This window comes from Cyprinodon variegatus, unplaced genomic scaffold, assembly GCF_000732505.1.
Source record: "Cyprinodon variegatus isolate N-32 unplaced genomic scaffold, C_variegatus-1.0 Scaffold1055, whole genome shotgun sequence".
Classification (NCBI taxonomy): domain Eukaryota; kingdom Metazoa; phylum Chordata; class Actinopteri; order Cyprinodontiformes; family Cyprinodontidae; genus Cyprinodon; species Cyprinodon variegatus.
The window spans coordinates 127,475-145,774 of NW_015151508.1; the positions used below are offsets into that span (position 1 = coordinate 127,475).

An 18,300-nucleotide genomic window follows, 5' to 3' on the forward strand; every position below is an offset into this window, starting at 1 on the left:
TTTATTTTTATCCAGGATACCGATCCAATTTATTTAAGATGAGGTGTATGTTGATAGCTTAAGATTTGCTAAGTCAATGGCAAACTGAGAAGCTTTTAGGTTTTTAAATGCTTTACTATGCTGTGCTATTGACTCTGTCCTTCTTTAATGATGATGCATGCTGCACAGAAAAGCTTCTGTTTTTGTTTATTTTTAATATAGTCTCTGCAAGATTTTTGATATACTACTCCAACAAAGATTAATCAGGCTTTTAAAATTATCAGAGAATACCTTAGCTTCATTATGAGATAGTAGAGATATCTGCTTCGCTTTGACACGTATACCTACTGTCTTGCTGATGAACTGAAGTGCTAGGCTAATCTAGCATGTTTACGCTCTCATTTGAAATTGCTTGTTGATAATTTGGCCAATATTCCCTCTACTTGTTAGTCCAGTTAAACACGTGAAATGAAAGAACTAGCATTAATCTCCCGATTTATAAATATGGCACCTTTCTTTGAGTGTTAAATCATAGCCTTTATTGACTCATGTTTCAGCTGCTTTCATCTAAACCAGATGCTGTCTAAATACAGCACACAGAAGCTCACATGCACAGAGGTGACTGCAGTAGTTCCCCAATAGTGTGTTTATTGTTTGACACCAGATAGACAGCAGAATTATACATTTTTTTATCTGTGCTGTTGGCTGCAGCCGAATGCCTTTGCTTAACTCTCTGCCTTTTATTTCTCTTTGCTAACACTTTGTGCTTAACACTGCTCCTCCTTTCCTCTGTCACTGCTGCTGATTGTCATTGCTGCATGCTACTATTAATAGTGTTACTATGGAACCCGTCTTGCTGGTTGGCTTAGGCAGTCCCCTCCTTCACAGGCACAGGAGAATGCAGAAGAGACGCAGCACAGAGAAACTTACCCAGAATCGAGATGGAGGGGGAGCCCAGTGCCAAAGCTGCAGAAGCAGCTGCAGATACACTTGTACCGCCTGCCTTCGTACATCCTGAAGACTGGCTCTCAGTCTTTGCCGTGGCAGATGCCTCAGTTTGTGGATCAGTCCCTGACTTTAACAAAGCCTCCTGTTTCACAGCCATCGTGTAACATCACAAACTCTCCACCAGAAGTGCTGCAACTTGAAATGCACCATGCTTCTCGATTGTCATCACCTCCCATTGCAGACTCTCCACTGTTAGGTTTGCCTTTGCCTGAGGTGAAGCCAATTTCTGATTTTCTCAGTCCTGCACCACCATCAACTCCACATCACCCAACATCTGCTTCGTGGTCATCTATGGCCGAGGTTTTTTCACAGAAGTATTACCAGGATTGCAAGTCTTCAGTGAAGCGTCCAGTATGCTCAGCTAATGCACATAAAACTGAGTTAAGGAAGCAACAGAAGCAGAAGGATACGAACGGGGTGCCGTACGAAGAGGACGAGGCGACGTCTTCTATAACAGAGACTGGGCTGCAAAGCTGTCCAACAACTGATCCACAATATGTGCTTCATTCTCAGAATCCTCCTGAATGTGGATCAGTGAACAACCTGACAGGGTTAACTAACGGCTTTCCCCAAAAGGGCGTGTTGCAACACAAGCACAAGATCCGTGTAGACTTTAAGGTGAGTCTTTGATTTGAAAAATGTTTGCTATTAACTGATCACTCCTACAGACTTTAATACTTGTTTTGGCTGAATCACGTCACGTGCCTTTCAGAATAAAATGACAACTTGATGTTTTGTACACAATCCTGTAGAGACTTCTAAAAAAAAACATTTTTTTGTCATGCATATAAAACCCTTCTAATATAACATTTAAGACATTTTTGCTTAAAAAACACACAAAAACATTTAAAAATAGGTGTTGTAAATTGAGATATTGGAAATACTAGTGATATAACTGTGAATGAATAAAATTACTTTCCCATATATATTACACAGGCATGGGTTTGGGAAAAAGTTAGCAAGTATAGTGGATTAAGTGTGCATGCTGAGCCACTTGTGACGCTACAACTAAAACTGTTTGCACTGACTTCAATGCGAAAGACAAAGCATTTGTGTGTTTATGGACGGCATATTTCTATATTACAACCTCCACTAGAATGGCTTCTATTTGCGACATAGCATAGTGTGGGTTTGCCTTATTAATAAGGCAGCTTTAAGGCCTCAGACGTTTGTTAATCACTCTTTCTTTGTTTGTGAATTTTAAAAAAACGTATATAAAACTATTTGTGCCATTTTGTTATCTAAAATCCATATTGAGGTTGGATTGTGTGTGTGTGTGTATACCTGTCTAGCCCTCAGAGTGAGGACCATTTTTCCAGTTTCACCATCAAATTGAGGACTAGTTGTTGCAAAGTGAGGACATTTTGCCGGTCCTCACATGCTATTTTGCTAATGTTTAGGTTTACGGCTAAGGTGTCAATTGGGTTAGGGTGTGGTATGCATTGGTGATGGTTAGGGTTAGGGCATAAAAAGGGTTGAAAATGACTGAAAATCAATGGGAGTCAACGCATGGTCCTCACTACAATGGCAGAACGAGTGTGTGTGTGTATATATATATATATATAAATAAAAAAATTTGAAACTGAGCTACTGAAATGAAATAGCAGACATAGGAAATTTTAAGTCCTTAACTCTGTTTGCTCTCAATTCCTCCAGGAGGACTGTGCTGTCCATAATGTGTGGCTAATGGGCGGCCTAAGCGTTCTCACCTCAGTCCCAACCACACCTCTGCCTGTCTGCTTGCTTTGTGCCAGTAAAGGAAAGCATGAGGTACCTCAGTTGCTAAAACTTCAAAGTTGCATAAATTCCCTCAAAACTTCTTTTTAACCTAAATGTCTTTCGTCTTCCAGATGATATTTTGCCAGATCTGCTGTGAGCCTTTCCACGATTTCTGCCTCACACCTGATGAGCGCCCTAAGGAGGAGTCTAAGGAGAACTGGTGCTGCAGGCGCTGCAAATTCTGTCACGTGTGCGGCCGTAGAAGCAAGAAGTCAAAGGTAGACGACGTCACTTTGACAGCTGGAAGAAATGAGCTCTTGTATCTTTATAAATTTTACTAGACATAGTCATAAAAGTAGAATATAAATTGGTACTGTGTTTTTGTTCAGCCTGTCTTGCAGTGCAAGGTATGTCAGACATGTTACCATCCCTCCTGCTTGGGACCAACCTACCCGAAGCCAATGAACTCCAAAATGGCCTGGGTAACTCCTTCAGATTCCTCACAGTGCACTAAGATCATAAAAACTGAGGCTGATGTCATGAATGCTTGTTTTGTTTCCTTTAGATGTGTATGACATGTATTCGATGTAAGAGCTGTGGAGTGACTCCTGGGAAGACCTGGGACATGGCCTGGAACCACGAACTTGACCTCTGTCCTGATTGCACCAGCCTCAATGAGAAAGGTGGGATCTCCACAACATGCCAGCTCATCCAAGCTTAGTCCTGACAAACAAATTATTTTAAGGCTTTAGAGCTGATAGGTTTATTTCATTATTTTTTCACTTTGTTTCAGGGAATTTTTGCACTGTCTGTCATAAGTGCTATGAAGATGGTAACCAAAGCTCTAAAATGATCCGATGTTCAGAGTGCAGACACTGGATTCACTATGAATGTGAAGGACTCTCAGGTAAAATCTTGCCTGGTCTACTTTTTTTCTGGAGCAAAAAATACACTTTTTATAATATTTTTATAGTTTTATTAACAAATGACTCTGATTTTAAAATATTTTACATGTGTTTTAAATAGTTCTGTATTTAAACTCACGTTGAACATGTCTGTGTTTGCAGATGAGCTTTTTGGGCTTATGCTAAGTCCGCCAGACAAAGTACACTTCATGTGCTCAGCCTGCAGACAGAACCCCACTGAACAAGGCAGCTTGAAGGAGGTGCTGCAGACCAGGCTGCTATCCGGGCTGGAGGAGGTGCTCGCTGACCTCCTCTCATCCGGTAGCACTCAGCACCTTCTCCTCTGTAAGGAGGTGAGAGCTACCACGAGATGCATTTTCAAAAACAATGTGAGCGGCCTCTAAAGACACCTGCTGTCATTGTGATAATATTCTTATTGCATTTCAGTGTCAGGGGTCAAATGGGACGCCGTCTGTCAGGGCGCAGCAACAAGTCTGTGATCTGCGAGCTGTGGAGGAGAAGTTTAAACAGGGCAGTTACACATCAATAGTGAGTCGTTTTTTGATTTGTCTTCTTTTGATCGTTTCATAAATTCCTTCCCCGGTTAACCTGATGTGTTTGGAAATGTTAGAATCTGATTTGTTAATTTTCTAGGTCTTATTTGTACAGAAAATTGATACACTGTGCGGGGGAAAAAAATACTATGTCTGTTTCCAGACCCAATTCGTTTTTGGTCTAAAAGTCTCAGTCTGTGCATTCATCTATCCGTTTGACCATCTGCGTTTTGATTCATACATTTATCTTTTAGTCACATGTTTATATAGTCTATTTCAAAAGACACTCCAGTGTCAGATTAAAGGGTCTTTTTGCTCTCTGTATGGTATTTGGAAGATGTAAGAGTGGTAGTAGTCAGAAATTAACTCATCATGGTTCTTTTGCAGATTTATGAGGAAATCTTTTGCTACATATCGATCCCTCCGTTTGCTCTACTGTTTACTTTTCTTCACACTGGTCAGCCTGCTCTCCACCTTTTGCTGCTTTCCCTCTTTTTATTCCCAATTTTTTGGTTATATGATTAACTGCTGACCACTTGAGGCATATATGCAGTAAATTCATGCTGAGCTGTTTTTGTTAACTGATTAGAAACCTATTAAAGTTCAGTCAGAGTGCTCAAAATGTCCTGTATTTTTGCTCACTCAGAAAGCCTTTCATCTGGATATTACATCTGTGATGAAAAGGTGGATGACAGAAGAGGAACTCCTTCCTGAGGATCAGAGGCCGACAAATCAATCCAAAGCACGCTACGTTCAAGTGAGTTTCTCACTTTAAGTATTTCTTATGTTTGATCTCCATGTATCAGTGTTAGTTTTGGCTTGTTTGCAGGAGTGTTTCTTTGAAATCAAACAGTGAAACGTTTAAAGTTGAATTGTTTTTCTGGCAGGTTATGAAACAGGTTTTCAGCAGATTTTCCGGGAGCCACCTAAAGAAGTGGAGCTCATGGTCTGAACAGATGCCAAGGTGAGCACATTCAGCTAATCTTTACTCCTTCCTCACCTCTTTAGCAGATCCAATAAGGTTTAAAAAAAATAAAACAAACAGTCTTAAATTCTTGTTGTTAGATGTGTCACTCTATTTGAAGAGCTTTTTCCTCACCAGCTGCAAACTAATTGGTAGGAGGCTTTTTCACAGCGGAACAGATACATTTCCACTAACAGCCATGAATACAGAGCTGTTTCAGTCTCCTAAAGGGATATGTGAATTGGTTTGAAACTGAATGAGCATCATGCTCCAAGCTGGGCTGTATGTTTTGAAAATTGGAAATCTGAGGCTTCTCGCTCTCTTAGTTTCACTCTTGACATAAATGAATTCTTTTAAGTATAAAAGTCGAAGCCCAGATGTTTCTTTTTAAACCCGCTTGAATTTACCGTGTCCCGGATGACTGATAACCTTCACTAACTTATCCTTAAGCAGCTACTTTAATAGCCTCTCTACCTTGTGATTCTTAGTGGCATGCTCCCTGAGGCTGTCCTTCCTCCTTCGATGGAGCACAGCTACGCTCAGTGGATGGAGAGAGAATTCCACAGCAGGGGACCAAAGGACCTGAAAACTCAGACCAGCTCCAAGCCATCTTCTATACCTGTACTGGAGGCTCGAGCTACAATCAGTGTCTCAGATTGTTCACAAGGTAAGGAAACATTTCACTCTGTCAAACAAGGTATTTTCGTTTTTTTTTTCTCTCTAGTTTACCTTGTTAATCTGGTTCCTGCAGACACTGCTAAGATGAAAGACCTAAGGCAGTGTGCTCTGTGTCAGCAATATGGAGATGCTGCTCCTAGTGTGAGTTTATGCAAAAGTTTTATTTCTCTTCTCTCATTCCTAAAAAAATGTCCTCAGTTTTTTTATTTATCCTAAATGAAAGTGTTTTTTTTTTTTGTTTCTTTTACGGCTTGGTGAATTACTGTGAACACGTTTCTGTCCTGATAGGATGCAGGGCGGCTGCTGTACTTGGGGCAGAACGAGTGGGCCCATATTAACTGCTGCCTGTGGTCTGCAGAGGTTTATGAACAGAATAGCGCTCTTCTACAAGTGCACAGTGCTGTCTCAAGAGGGCGCCACTTGGTAATTATTTTCCCTCAGGTTTAATTAAATAGAGTTATGCAAAGGCTTTTACACAGTTAAAGTCTGGAAATTGATTTTTCTTTAAAAAGGAAAGTGTATTAGCTAGTATTCCTTGCGTACTTAAATGTATTTCTGTCATAATCCATGGATATATAACTGTTTAATTATAACTCTTAACAATCAGAAAACTTTAATGTCGGTTTTCTATCAGAGATGGATATAGTTGGGCCATTGCCAGGTTTTTAATGTATCTGTTTATAACTCTATCCCTCTTAGCATTGCTGTTTTATACTTTGCTTTTATTGTTTATTTTTTTGTTAAATTTAAATCAATAAAATGAAATGTTCATGCATTCAAAGTTGTTTTTTTAGTTCATAGAACAGGGTATTTCCAATACTAAAAACTTGTAAAAACTCTTAAAGTAAGTGTACTTGCCCTTAATCTGAGTAGTAAAATAAGGTGATCTGACAATGAAATAAGTATTTTTACTCTTAAAATAGATCATTGGAAATTATTCATGACATGATGATGCAATGGTTTTTAATTATTTTAGATGTAAATTGTCTTATTCCCCTGGCAAAGTGTCTCACTTACCTATCTCTCCTATTGTTCATCCATCCTGCCATTTATTTACCAAACTATAGAGCCATTTGTCCATACAGGCAGTCTGCGCTTTATGCTACTTCCATATTTTAACTGACCAATCATTAATCTGACCTTTGGTATCCATACTTGTAAAAAAAATATGAACAAAAAATATTGCGGAACTGTAAGCAGAGCATGTACATTTAATCAAAGTTGTAACTTTTGTTCATCGTCCTTCTTAATCTAGCGCTGTGATCGATGTGGTCAGTGTGGAGCCACGGTGGGCTGCTGTCTGGCCACCTGCCTGAGTAATTACCACTTTATGTGCGCTCGTGCAGACAAGTGTGTGTTCCAGCAGGACAGGAAGGTCTACTGCCACAAACACAGGGATCTCATGAGCTCAAAGGTGAGGGGATGAGAAAATGTTTTAATTATTATAATTTTTTTTTTTTTTAGCTTTTTTGTTTTTCAGATTCTGTTGTCATAAAACTTTGAAATCATTGTGATTGTTTGATTCCAGATGGTTTCTGGGAAAGGTTTTGAGGTCCCTCGCCGGGTTTATGTGGACTTTGACGGGATCAACCTCAGAAGAAAATTTCTAACAGGCCTTGAGCCAGAAACCATAAACATGACAATAGGTAAGAATAAACATGTTTGTTTATTCTGTGCACGGTACCGTGGGACTTTGACTCATGAAGCACTACTGTAACATGTGCAGGGTTGTATTATGGGCTGTGTTTATTGTGTAACTTCATTTTGAGGGATCATTTGGGCTTTCTTATAATAAATCCACAGCAAACACTCTGCCTTCCTTTACTCTTCATACTCTTACAGCTAGAATTTTAACTTTTCAAAGATAGTTAGATAACAACAAAAAGTCCCGCAAATTAAGTTGTAGGTCCGTAATTCAAACTGATTGCAGTGACTCTTTGTTTGCACAAGGTATTGGGTATTCTTTATGTTTAGCCATATGGGGCTTTAACTTCTATATGTACAACAAATGGTTTAAAAAAAATACTTCAATTTAAGACCAGGTTCAAAGCAGTGCCTTTGCAACTTTATAATATGGCGGTATATTTTAGCAGCCCAACCATCTGCCTCTATAGAAACTGAAGACTTTTGTAGACTTAAAAAGGTGAATTTATCAGTTTCAGAATGTAGCCTATTAATGGTAGCTGTAGTGCACAGCTTGCGTTTTCTCTCTGTAATTTGGATATTACTGTGCTAAATGTTCCCTTTTTTCCCTCCTTCATTTTTAGGCTCTCTCCAGATTCAAAAACTGGGTGTGTTGTCTGAGCTGTCTTCAAATGGGAGGATGCTTTATCCTGTTGGTTATCAGTAAGTGCGCGTTGTTCACAGAAAGTCAAGCCTGGGTATTTCTAAGGGACTTCTATATATTAGTTGTGGTGTTAGTAGACGCATTTTTCTGATGTCTTATACCCTTTTGTGCACTTTATATTTTAATAATGCATTTTCAGACAACAGCAATGTTCACTTGAAATAAACATTTTTAAAAGCAGTGTTAAAACTGGTATGTGTTACTGTTTCTAAAAAGACTGAATCCAGTTTTCCTGTGACTTTTTGTAGAGTTTACAACAGGATCATCTTGTTATGAAGTATTTTTTAAAACTAATTCTCTCCCTTTAATCTGTAGATGCTCTCGGTTGTATTGGAGTACTGTGGACCCTCGCAGGCACTGTAGGTACACCTGTAAGGTGACAGAAGTGAGCACACCTCTTCCTGGTGAAGAGCAAGATCTCAGGTCGGACAGAGAGAAGAACCACACCATAGTCCATAGTCCCAGTCGCCACAGAGGTGAGCAGGTTTCCATTATAAGTAATAAAATAACTAAAGCTAATAATAATCTATATATATATATATATATATATATATATATATATATATATATATATATATATATATATATATATATATATATAAAAGATCTGGACTAAAAAGAAAAGATTGTTACACATCATCTGGGATTATTATCATGAAACGCTGTTGATATGTATGTATTTACCTTTTTATGAGCAGACATGGAGTCCCCAGACCGCAGCAGCCCCCCTTCCAGCCCAATAAAGTCCACCACCCCATCTCCCAACTCGAAGACGCTCAATACATCATGCCCTAAGAGTCCTGGTTACTCACAGACCAGGAAACCAGCAGGAGGATCATCACGTCCCCTCCCTTCTCCAGGTCTGTCTCGTATTTGTTCTATTTTAGTTTATTCTATATATTCATCTGCAGATACTGTAGCTCACAGATTCTTTATGTTCATAGGAACCTTTAAATGTTTTCTTTTGTTTAGATTTTCTGTGATTTCTTTTATCTTTGATTTCAGGGTCTGCTCCTCATAAGTCTCATCACATCCTCACTCTGAGGGACCTTGATGACACCAGGCGGCCTCGCAGGCTCTCATCAAGAAGCCGCTGCAGCTCCTCGCCAACAGAAACCAACCCAGGTGGAACAATGAGCCACCGTGCTGGAGGCTGCACTGGACCTAGAGGCACTAGGTTTAGCTCCCCTCCAAGATCCACCACCTTAGGATCAGCTTCTCCTCCTCTTTCTCAACAAAACCCAACTTCTGCAGCCTGGAACTCCAGTTCGAGATCCGCTTCCAGCATTTCTGGGGGTTTATCGCCTGGAGAAGGTGGAGTCACCAACTCTCCCAGAGGGGCACAAAACTTTAAAATCACAACGCCAGTGACTGCAGAGGTCCCACAAGACTTCCTGGCATCATCTGAGGCAGAGGATGCTGCCGTGGCCACAACGAATGGGATCTCCCTTGCCCCTGATAACCTGGAGGAGGAAGTAGCTCGGCTCATGTCTCAGGAGCTGCCGTATACCATGTTTGACGCTGACGCAGATGTGGCTTCAGTTCTGGGCACAAAGCTGGAGTTTGACGAGGCCCTTCTTGCTGAGAATGTGGATCTGGGCAATAGTCAAACGGAGGGCGGGACACAAGATGTGGACATGCGAGAAGACAATCAAGAGAATAGCTCTGAGGATGAAGACTCAGGCCATTACTCCAAGATTTCACGTACAGTCGTGTGTAACACAGGAAGCGGCTCTGACTCCTCAAGTCAGCCTGCATCAACACAGTCGATCTCCCAGTTAGACGGTGCAGACAGCGGGTCAGAGGCAGAGGAAAGTGAGGACAAAGTTGAAACTCATGCCGTTCAGGGAACACCTACAAAACATCTAACAATTGCTCTGCGGAGGCTGGAATCCATCTTTAATCTGCCAAAGTCAAACACTGAGAACCAAACATCCAAACCGGACGATCTGGAAAGTTCTTCCTCACCTGTTTTCCTGGAGCCCAATTCAATGACGGACGACCTGTCCTTGCAGGAAGAGGAGGTCACATTGACTTCAGAGACCCCAACATCTCAGAGAGACTTGATATTGGATCCATCATCAGGTCATTTTGTTTCAGCCAAAGATGGCAGGACAGTTAACTCAAGCCAGGGTGCAGCTCCCGACAAAGAGGACAGTTCCTCCAATGACTCCAGTGATGTGTTTAAAGACGATTTAAATGATCCAGATTTTTCCCCTGAATCTGAATCCAAAAAATCTCCTACATTGCAGAAGAAAACCATCATTGTAAAGAGGAAACTGTGTGCAACAGGCCCCTCTATGCCTCTGCTACCTAAACAGTATCTCCAGCTGAACCCAAACATCACCCTCATAGCACCTCAGCTCCGGCAGACTATCGGTATCGGCTCGGCCTCTTCTCCTTCTTTCCATGCAGTTCCACATTCAGTCTCCTCCCCGATCATCATAAATGGCTTAAATACGATACCCATTCAGCCTGCGCCTAATCCAGCCAGACCCATCGTGATCCGCTTGGACAGCTCGAGATTGGAGGCTCCCAAGCAGGCTGTGGGGAGTCAGAACCAGTCTGGGACAGTGAACCCACCCGCCCAACAGACCCCTGTCCGCCATGTCTTGCTTGTCAACCGACAGGGTCATATTCTCGTCAAAGACCCCAAGTCCAACACTTTCCAAAACCTTGATGGAAACTCACCTGCGTATAATAAAATAAACCAAATCGCTAAAATCCTCCACAGTAGAACCAGTCCAAACCAGTCTGTTCCACAAGTTGTCTTAAAGCCAACCCCCAGCTCCTCCAATTCGAAAAACATCACTCTTCTCCCCAACCACATAATGCCAGAGAAAAAAGTCATTGTCAAAGTGTTGCCAGTGAAACCGGCCGTGGCTCCAGCTCCTTCGATCCCAGTTGGCATCCAGACTTTTACACAAGCTAGTTTCTCCAAGTTCGAAGACTGCACCACCCAGGCCATCCTCAATAGAGTGACAACCACCGAAATGGAGACGCAGCGGCAGGCGCCGACTATTCTCAACAACGTTCTCAGGCAGAAGGCCAGGAAGCAACAACCAGCACCAATCCCTGACATGGAGGATTCAGATCAGTCGCCGGCGGGGCGTTCAGAGTCACACAGTATTTTCCAGAAACAACTAGCGTCCCAGCAGGTCAGAGTGAAGAGGGCATCTTCACTTCCAGAAAGACAGTCCAAGAAGAAATCAAAGATAGACTTTTTAAAGGATCCATCTAGTGAATCAGAGGACATTAAGGAAGCAAGGTACGACATTTTAAAATGAATAAAATGCTAAGGTTGTAGTTGGAACACAAAGAATTGAAACCTCTGACTAACTTGCAATTATACTCAACTTACATAGAGCCTTTCTGCTAATATTTAGTACTTTTTAGAGACGAGTATTAAACCACCTGCAATTGTAATTCTTATGAGCTGCAGGATCAGAGCTTAATTGGACATTATTTACACAGAATGTTTGTTTACAGTCTGGATAACTTGGGTGTGAGCTATCAGAGTCGGCATCTATACCTAGCTAAAACTAAAGACTGTACATGGAGAGTCGGCTTGGGTTATTTCATCAAAATTAATTTTAATACTTGCTTATAGATTCTAGAGAGCTTATTTTAATTTAATTTCAATTAAAACACAAAAAATATCCTCAAAGATCAATTTTTTCTTATCCCGGTTTTTTAATGGAAACTGTAACCTGGCTTTTTATGGTGCTTCTAGAGAAGTAGCTTTTACCTCTGATCGACCTTAAACCAAATTTGGAACACCTATCTCTCCTACCAGCAAAAAAGACAGAAATCCCACATTATTCTGGCATTTAACAAGTGGTAGTCTGGAAGTATATAATAGGTGGCTTGTATTTTTTTTAATCAAGCCAAGCGTCTCCAGAATCAAAGCTTTATCAACAAAAATTTCTCTTGATCCTGACAGGGATAAAGTGAGTAATCCTGAGCGAATAAAGATCGCCGTTCCACCACCTCCTACACATAATTTTAGGTAAGTTTGTTTTACAAACAACCTCAAAGAAAACGGGTCACAATTGAGATTCAAAAATTATTTTTACTTTAATACACAAAATACACACAAGGTTGACTTGAAAGGTTTCACGTTTCTAAACAGGCTAATTTAAATGTTTTTTTCTTTCTCCTTCCAGGCATCCTCAGGCTGAGTGTCCGGCTCCATCACGGAGCAGCATTCCCTCACAGTGTAAAACTCACATGTGGATCAGCTCCCGGCATGGAGAGCTCTCTGATTGGGCTCCGTATGCAGGTCTCTTAATCATCAGATCTTAATCATCCACTTGTGTTTGGTGTTTGTGTATGAAACTGATTCAGTTTTTACTCCCGGTTTTACAGGTTTTAGCTCTGAAGATGATGCTCCTGCACTAAAATACAGGAAGAAGACTAGCATGAATCAGCCTCACTTACGCTTTGAAATCACCAGTGATGACGGCTTCAGCGTTAAGGCCAACAGCATAGAAGGTTGGAGTAGCCCAGCTACTTGGATATCAATGTGGAAATAGAAGAAGAACCATTGACATTAAGTTCTTTGTTTCTTCTGGTACAGTGGCGTGGCGTGCTGTGATTGACAGCGTCCTTGACGCTCGAGCTGATTTCCACCTGAAGCAGCTTCCTTTGGGTGTGATGAGTGGCCAGCGGGTCCTCGGAGTTGTCCACGATGCTGTCATCTTCCTGTTGGAGCAGCTGGAGGGCGCAGCCAGCTGCAAGCGACACCGTTTCCGCTTCCACCGCTGCGAAGACGCTGAGGAGGAGCTGCCTCTCAACCCGAGCGGCTGCGCTCGTGCTGAAGTTTACACAAGGTACAGACAGGTTGCTTTACACAAAGGCTCACCTCAAGGGTTTGCAATTAAATGGAGTTCACATGTACAAAAAATGTCTCATCAAATTAATTCACAAAATTCAATAAAGATAAATAGATTTCCTAAAACATGGAAGAATTTTCTTCTCTAATAACACTGATCACACTAATATATGTTAAGTCAAAAAAGAAAATATACACAGATGATGACATATCAGCTAGTTCTGAAAGTTTTTCATCCACTAATATTTTGGTTGAGTAAGTCGTTCAAAGTTTCAAAAGATTCGCACTTAGCCTTTAATTTGTTTTTGTGTTCTTGTTCTAAAAAGCTAACAAGCTAACTTGTGCTTCCCCTTCTGTCATATCTATGAACAGGAAAGCAACATTTGATATGTTCAACTTCCTGGCATCCCAACACAGACCGCTCCCTGAGTTAGTAGGCCCATTTGATGAAGATGATGATGAGTTCCCGCTAAAAGCCTCCAGGTTTCTTAATCTAATCTCTACTTTTTTTTTTTTTTAATTGCGGCTAAAAGAAAGCAGCAGGCTCACATTGATGCTATCTCTGTTTTAATTTGCCTCCTCCAGACGAGCCACTAGCAGTGAATTACCCATGGCAATGAGGTTCAGGCACCTGGAAAAAATCTCTAAAGAAGCAGTAGGCGTCTACAGGTAACTGAAGAAAAAAAACACTTTAGAGAAGATGCAACATTTTTCTCGTATTCAAACCAACTGGAGGAACATTTGTCTCATAGATCTGCGATTCATGGCCGCGGCCTTTTCTGCAAGAGGAATATCGACGCTGGGGAGATGGTGATCGAGTATGCAGGCACAGTCATTCGGGCTGTTCTGACGGATAAACGGGAGAAATATTACGACAGTAAGGTTAGTGAGAGTTTTTCCACACAAGGGGCCCTGAAATAATCCTGTTTGGATGCAGAAGTATAAAAGTTACTCTGAAACATTTGAATGCATCCTTTGATGTGATCCCTTACCCATACAAACACGTGTTATTTTTCATTGTTACATTAATAAGCGCAATCTAAAAAAATTGCTGTTGTCAACTTAACATATTCAAAATGTTGCACGATTTAACAGTTATTAGACAACATTTAGGAGAGTTCTAGCAGCTTCTAGAAGAATGAGAACTACTATAATTAAAAAAATAAATAAATATATATATATATATATATATATATATATATATATATATATATATATATATATATATATATATTTTAAGAAATCTTTTCTCACACGGTCTGTCTGTATTTATCCTTCAGTGCTCTAAAATATCATGGTAGATGGCTGCTTTCACTTTAACAGACAGACTCCAGCAGAGAAAAGTACTTGAGACTTTCCTCTTAAACTCCCGAATAACCTTTAGCCTTTGCTTTTCTCTCCCCATGTATCTGAACCCTTTCATCATTCCTACACGGTCCTGAAAATTGTGTTAATCAATTTAAATATGTGCCAGATCTGGATCCGTATGGAAAACATACATTTTTCTGGTTATTTCGCTGTCTAAATTAACCACTTAAAGTATAACTTACCCTGAAAAGAAGCATAACCACAGCCCAGAAGCAGTTTGGGGTTTAGCGGGGCTGTTAACGAGACGGGGTAAAGCATGGAGAGGGAACAGAGGGACGCTGGTGGTTATGCCACAGATGGATCTTCTGAGGGGGAGGATTTTTTCCCCTCTCATCACCAGGGGTTGAGGAAAGCTTTGTGGAGCCCAGTGGGCCGAGCCATCATTACATGATGACTCGCTATAGTAATAATTGACTGAGATGCTTCGACGACATAAGGTTGAAACTTTTATAACAGAAAAAATTCAGCTGTAATATCAAGTGATTGACTCCAATGCCACGTTCACACATTTTAAGTTTCAGGTATGTCCTGTTTAAATTTAATGTCTGAGATGGACGCTCATCAATGGGCATCAAGAGGTCCTGCAGCCATTTTTAACCATTTGGTGTGGCACCTCTTGAAGCTTTTCAAAACTTGGATGCGAGGCATCGTGATCTTTTAAGCTTTTATGCACATGCAAAACACCAGACGCTGGATTAGCAAAATCTGAACTTGTGTAGAACTTTTCTCTAGCTGCAAGACATAATCATAAAAATTAGGAGTAATACATTTATAAAGATGGATGTACAGCTCTCTCTCTCTCTCTCTTTGTAATCAGCAAAAGTTATTTAATTTCAATTAGATTATATGAAGCTTCAGCTGTATAATTGAATTTTTTTTTTTACACTAGGGCATTGGTTGCTACATGTTCCGCATTGATGACTTTGATGTGGTCGACGCGACGATGCAAGGCAACGCAGCCCGCTTCATCAACCACTCCTGCGAGCCGAACTGCTACTCTCGCGTCATCAACGTGGACGGACGCAAACACATCGTCATCTTCGCCCTGAGGAAGATCTACCGGGGCGAGGAGCTCACCTATGACTACAAGTTCCCCATCGAGGATGACAAAAACAAGCTGCACTGCAACTGCGGCGCCAGGCGGTGCCGCCGCTACCTTAACTAGACATCCTGGTCACAACCATCGGCTTTTGAGTACAGAAAAAAGCCATCTTTTTATATGTATATATGGAAAGAGCTTGATTTAAAAACAAATCTTCTCATGACTGTCCTCAAATCCTTGGTTAGTTTCCTGAGTGCAGACGTGTGTAGCGTTCCTTTGGATTTAAAGTAGGCTTACCCTTTTCCCGCTGCACTCTCTCAAGGTGTCCTTTGTTTGTGACTTCTGCTGAATTTGAGTCTAGACAGATAATTACCAAAACACCCACGTATGGAGCTCACCAGCAGACCCCGGTGGCAGTTATTACAGAGTAAAGGAGGCCCGTCGGTATGCTGCTGGAAGAGCGTGCCTGCAAATACAGGATCAAAAAGAGGGGAATGAGGAGAATTTATTCAGCACCTTACTTTGACACAACCTCCTCTGGCAGCGCGGCGCAGCAGACTGGACACGTTTCCTTTTCCAGACAGAGTAAACAAATTACACCCATTGCACCTTGTGTATATTGTAGAGCAGCTACGTTTGAACTCATCTCCGGTCAGCAGGGAATTCACTGTTTTAGATCCTGATGTTATTTATCCCTCCAAAAAGTCTGTTTTAATAGTCCTTTTCCATCTGCTGTCAGTTCCGTTTTGCCACTTTTATTTGTGATGGAAGAAAAGTTTTTATCCAGCTGATATTCTCTTCTTTATTTGTTGTTTTTTTTGTGTATTGTGACTAATGAGGGATAGTTCTCTTGGTGCAGGATTTGCTTCTGCCATGCAGTCGTTTTTCTAAATCTTTTTGTATATTTGAACAATAAATGTCTATTGAAACCAATTGGAAGCAGCGTGTTTGAGCTTTTAAACAGCTGAAGGTTGAACTGAGACGAAGCTTTCCTGGTTTCTTCGTCCTCACATCTCTCAGGTTTTCCTCATCTAAGTTTTCATATAGTAACATTGTATTTAATTAAACACCACTTTGTTGTTAAATCTTTCTAATTCTAGAGGAATGCTTGTGAGTACTAATAAGCATAAACTACTGTACTAAACACAAGTCCACACATTGGGAAACCACATGAAGTCACTGGCTGTATATTTGTTGTCTACGTTTGAAATCCTAATTGAATTTCAGTTGCAAATCCATAATACGGAGGGACTGTTAATGTAAAACTTGTATAAAGAATTTCTAAACCTGTTACATATTTTTTTACTTTTTTTTTTTTTATTTATGTTGAATAAAATTTCTCAAAGTTTCAGATGCCTCCTTTTCTTGTTCAGGAACTCTTATCGTTATTGACTTTTTGATATTGACACACTTCTCCCTCTGCTTTTTTTCTTACCGTGTGTATTTTACCCTACTGTATGACCATTATTCTTTTTCACTGTGCTTCTGATGTGGATTCATTTACCAACTGAAAGGTAAACATTATTTATTAAGAAAAAATATTATCCAAACCCATGAGGCTCTATATGGAAAAAGAAGATTGTGAATAAACTGATTTACAAATGTTTTGTGCAATATAACCAGCCAAGCCCAGATCAGCTTACTGTTAAACCTGTGAAATGTTTAAGATAAACAGAATATATCTAACAAAATGGAAAAAGAAAATGATTAAGGTTTGAAAAAGTAAAACACGAGTCTCCAATGTGTTGAAGTCAAGAATGCTGCATCAACTCTCCAGGAGGTCACAGAAGAAGCCAGAAAAACATCTAAACATAGCAGGCCTCATGATTCCATTAACCACTAACCTCCCATCCATCCATTTTCAGTTACAATTATCCCAAGTGGGGTCGTGAGGAGCGCTTGTGCCCTGCTCCAGCTGTCTACGGGAGAGAGGCGGGGTAACACTAAGACAAACTATCATTCACACACACTCACATCTAGGGAGAATTAACCTACCAGTCATGTTTTTAGACTGGGAGGAAGCTGGAGTACCCATAGAGAACTTACATATGCTCAAGGAGAACATGCAAATTCCATGCAGAGCAGCCCATAACTACTAACCTGACAGGATAAAATGCTTAATTTCACAATTTCCCCCAAAATATCTTTTGATTTAAAGACTTCCAAATGAAATGTACTTTGGATGAGACAGAAAAGCTGTTTTTTCAGGCTGTGTTTACTGTCAGTCCTTGCTTAAAAGTTATGTAACATTTCAGAGAAAGAGTATATCTACTGAATGTTAAACACGGTGGTGGTAGTGTGATGGCCTTGGGCTGCTTTAGGACCTGGAGAGCATAAAATGGAACCATGGATTGAGTCTCTACCAGAGAATTGTATATTGTACCTCTGATCTAATGTAAAATACAAAATCCATATGAAGAAAAGATAGAAGGAAGGTTTTGAGCTGTCCCACTCAAAGCCTGTTCTTGCTTCATGAGGCATAAAAAACTAACATTTGAACGCTTTCCTGAGTCCCTAAACTAAACTAATTCTGCAGAATTCTGAGATCGGTCCAAAACGTCCTCCACAGTGATCCACAAAATTTACTTTTTTTATTTTTATTAAAGCACTTGATGGGAGCTGTCTTTAGTTTTAGCATTAAAAATAGCATATTAACATAGATTTTAGCTGGTTTGGATAACTTCTTTCTAATCTCACCTGCTTTATATTATCAATCAAGAACCAGATTTTTTTGGTTTTATTGGATTTTGGGTAAGGGGGGGAAATTAATATCAGGTTTTTTAAATTAGAATTTTGGAGTGGAATATATTAAACACACTTTTATGTTAGATATTAAATTGAATAATGTCATAATGATGTTTGAGATTAATGTTTTACAGGTAGCTCAGATGTGATTAACTCT

General features: G+C 40.3%; 1 protein-coding gene across 1 annotated transcript in view; it reads left to right on the forward strand.

Annotated features, from left to right (window-relative positions):
* Positions 1-16,749, forward strand: part of LOC107101115 (histone-lysine N-methyltransferase 2B-like) — a 35,356-nt gene extending 18,607 nt beyond the window's left edge. Inside the window, exons 10-36 of the mRNA XM_015399886.1 lie at positions 868-1,605; positions 2,644-2,757; positions 2,838-2,984; positions 3,096-3,188; positions 3,272-3,389; positions 3,500-3,613; positions 3,774-3,964; positions 4,059-4,160; positions 4,812-4,922; positions 5,053-5,129; positions 5,618-5,796; positions 5,881-5,948; positions 6,096-6,230; positions 7,063-7,221; positions 7,336-7,453; positions 8,075-8,153; positions 8,470-8,630; positions 8,853-9,014; positions 9,160-11,422; positions 12,098-12,163; positions 12,321-12,436; positions 12,523-12,648; positions 12,734-12,986; positions 13,361-13,471; positions 13,574-13,657; positions 13,741-13,870; positions 15,246-16,749. Of these exons, the coding sequence (XP_015255372.1) occupies positions 868-1,605; positions 2,644-2,757; positions 2,838-2,984; positions 3,096-3,188; positions 3,272-3,389; positions 3,500-3,613; positions 3,774-3,964; positions 4,059-4,160; positions 4,812-4,922; positions 5,053-5,129; positions 5,618-5,796; positions 5,881-5,948; positions 6,096-6,230; positions 7,063-7,221; positions 7,336-7,453; positions 8,075-8,153; positions 8,470-8,630; positions 8,853-9,014; positions 9,160-11,422; positions 12,098-12,163; positions 12,321-12,436; positions 12,523-12,648; positions 12,734-12,986; positions 13,361-13,471; positions 13,574-13,657; positions 13,741-13,870; positions 15,246-15,521 (6,291 nt within the window). The 3' untranslated portion in view covers positions 15,522-16,749. The remainder of the gene's footprint in view (positions 1-867; positions 1,606-2,643; positions 2,758-2,837; positions 2,985-3,095; positions 3,189-3,271; positions 3,390-3,499; positions 3,614-3,773; positions 3,965-4,058; positions 4,161-4,811; positions 4,923-5,052; positions 5,130-5,617; positions 5,797-5,880; positions 5,949-6,095; positions 6,231-7,062; positions 7,222-7,335; positions 7,454-8,074; positions 8,154-8,469; positions 8,631-8,852; positions 9,015-9,159; positions 11,423-12,097; positions 12,164-12,320; positions 12,437-12,522; positions 12,649-12,733; positions 12,987-13,360; positions 13,472-13,573; positions 13,658-13,740; positions 13,871-15,245) is intronic.
* The last annotated feature ends 1,551 nt before the right edge of the window (positions 16,750-18,300 follow it).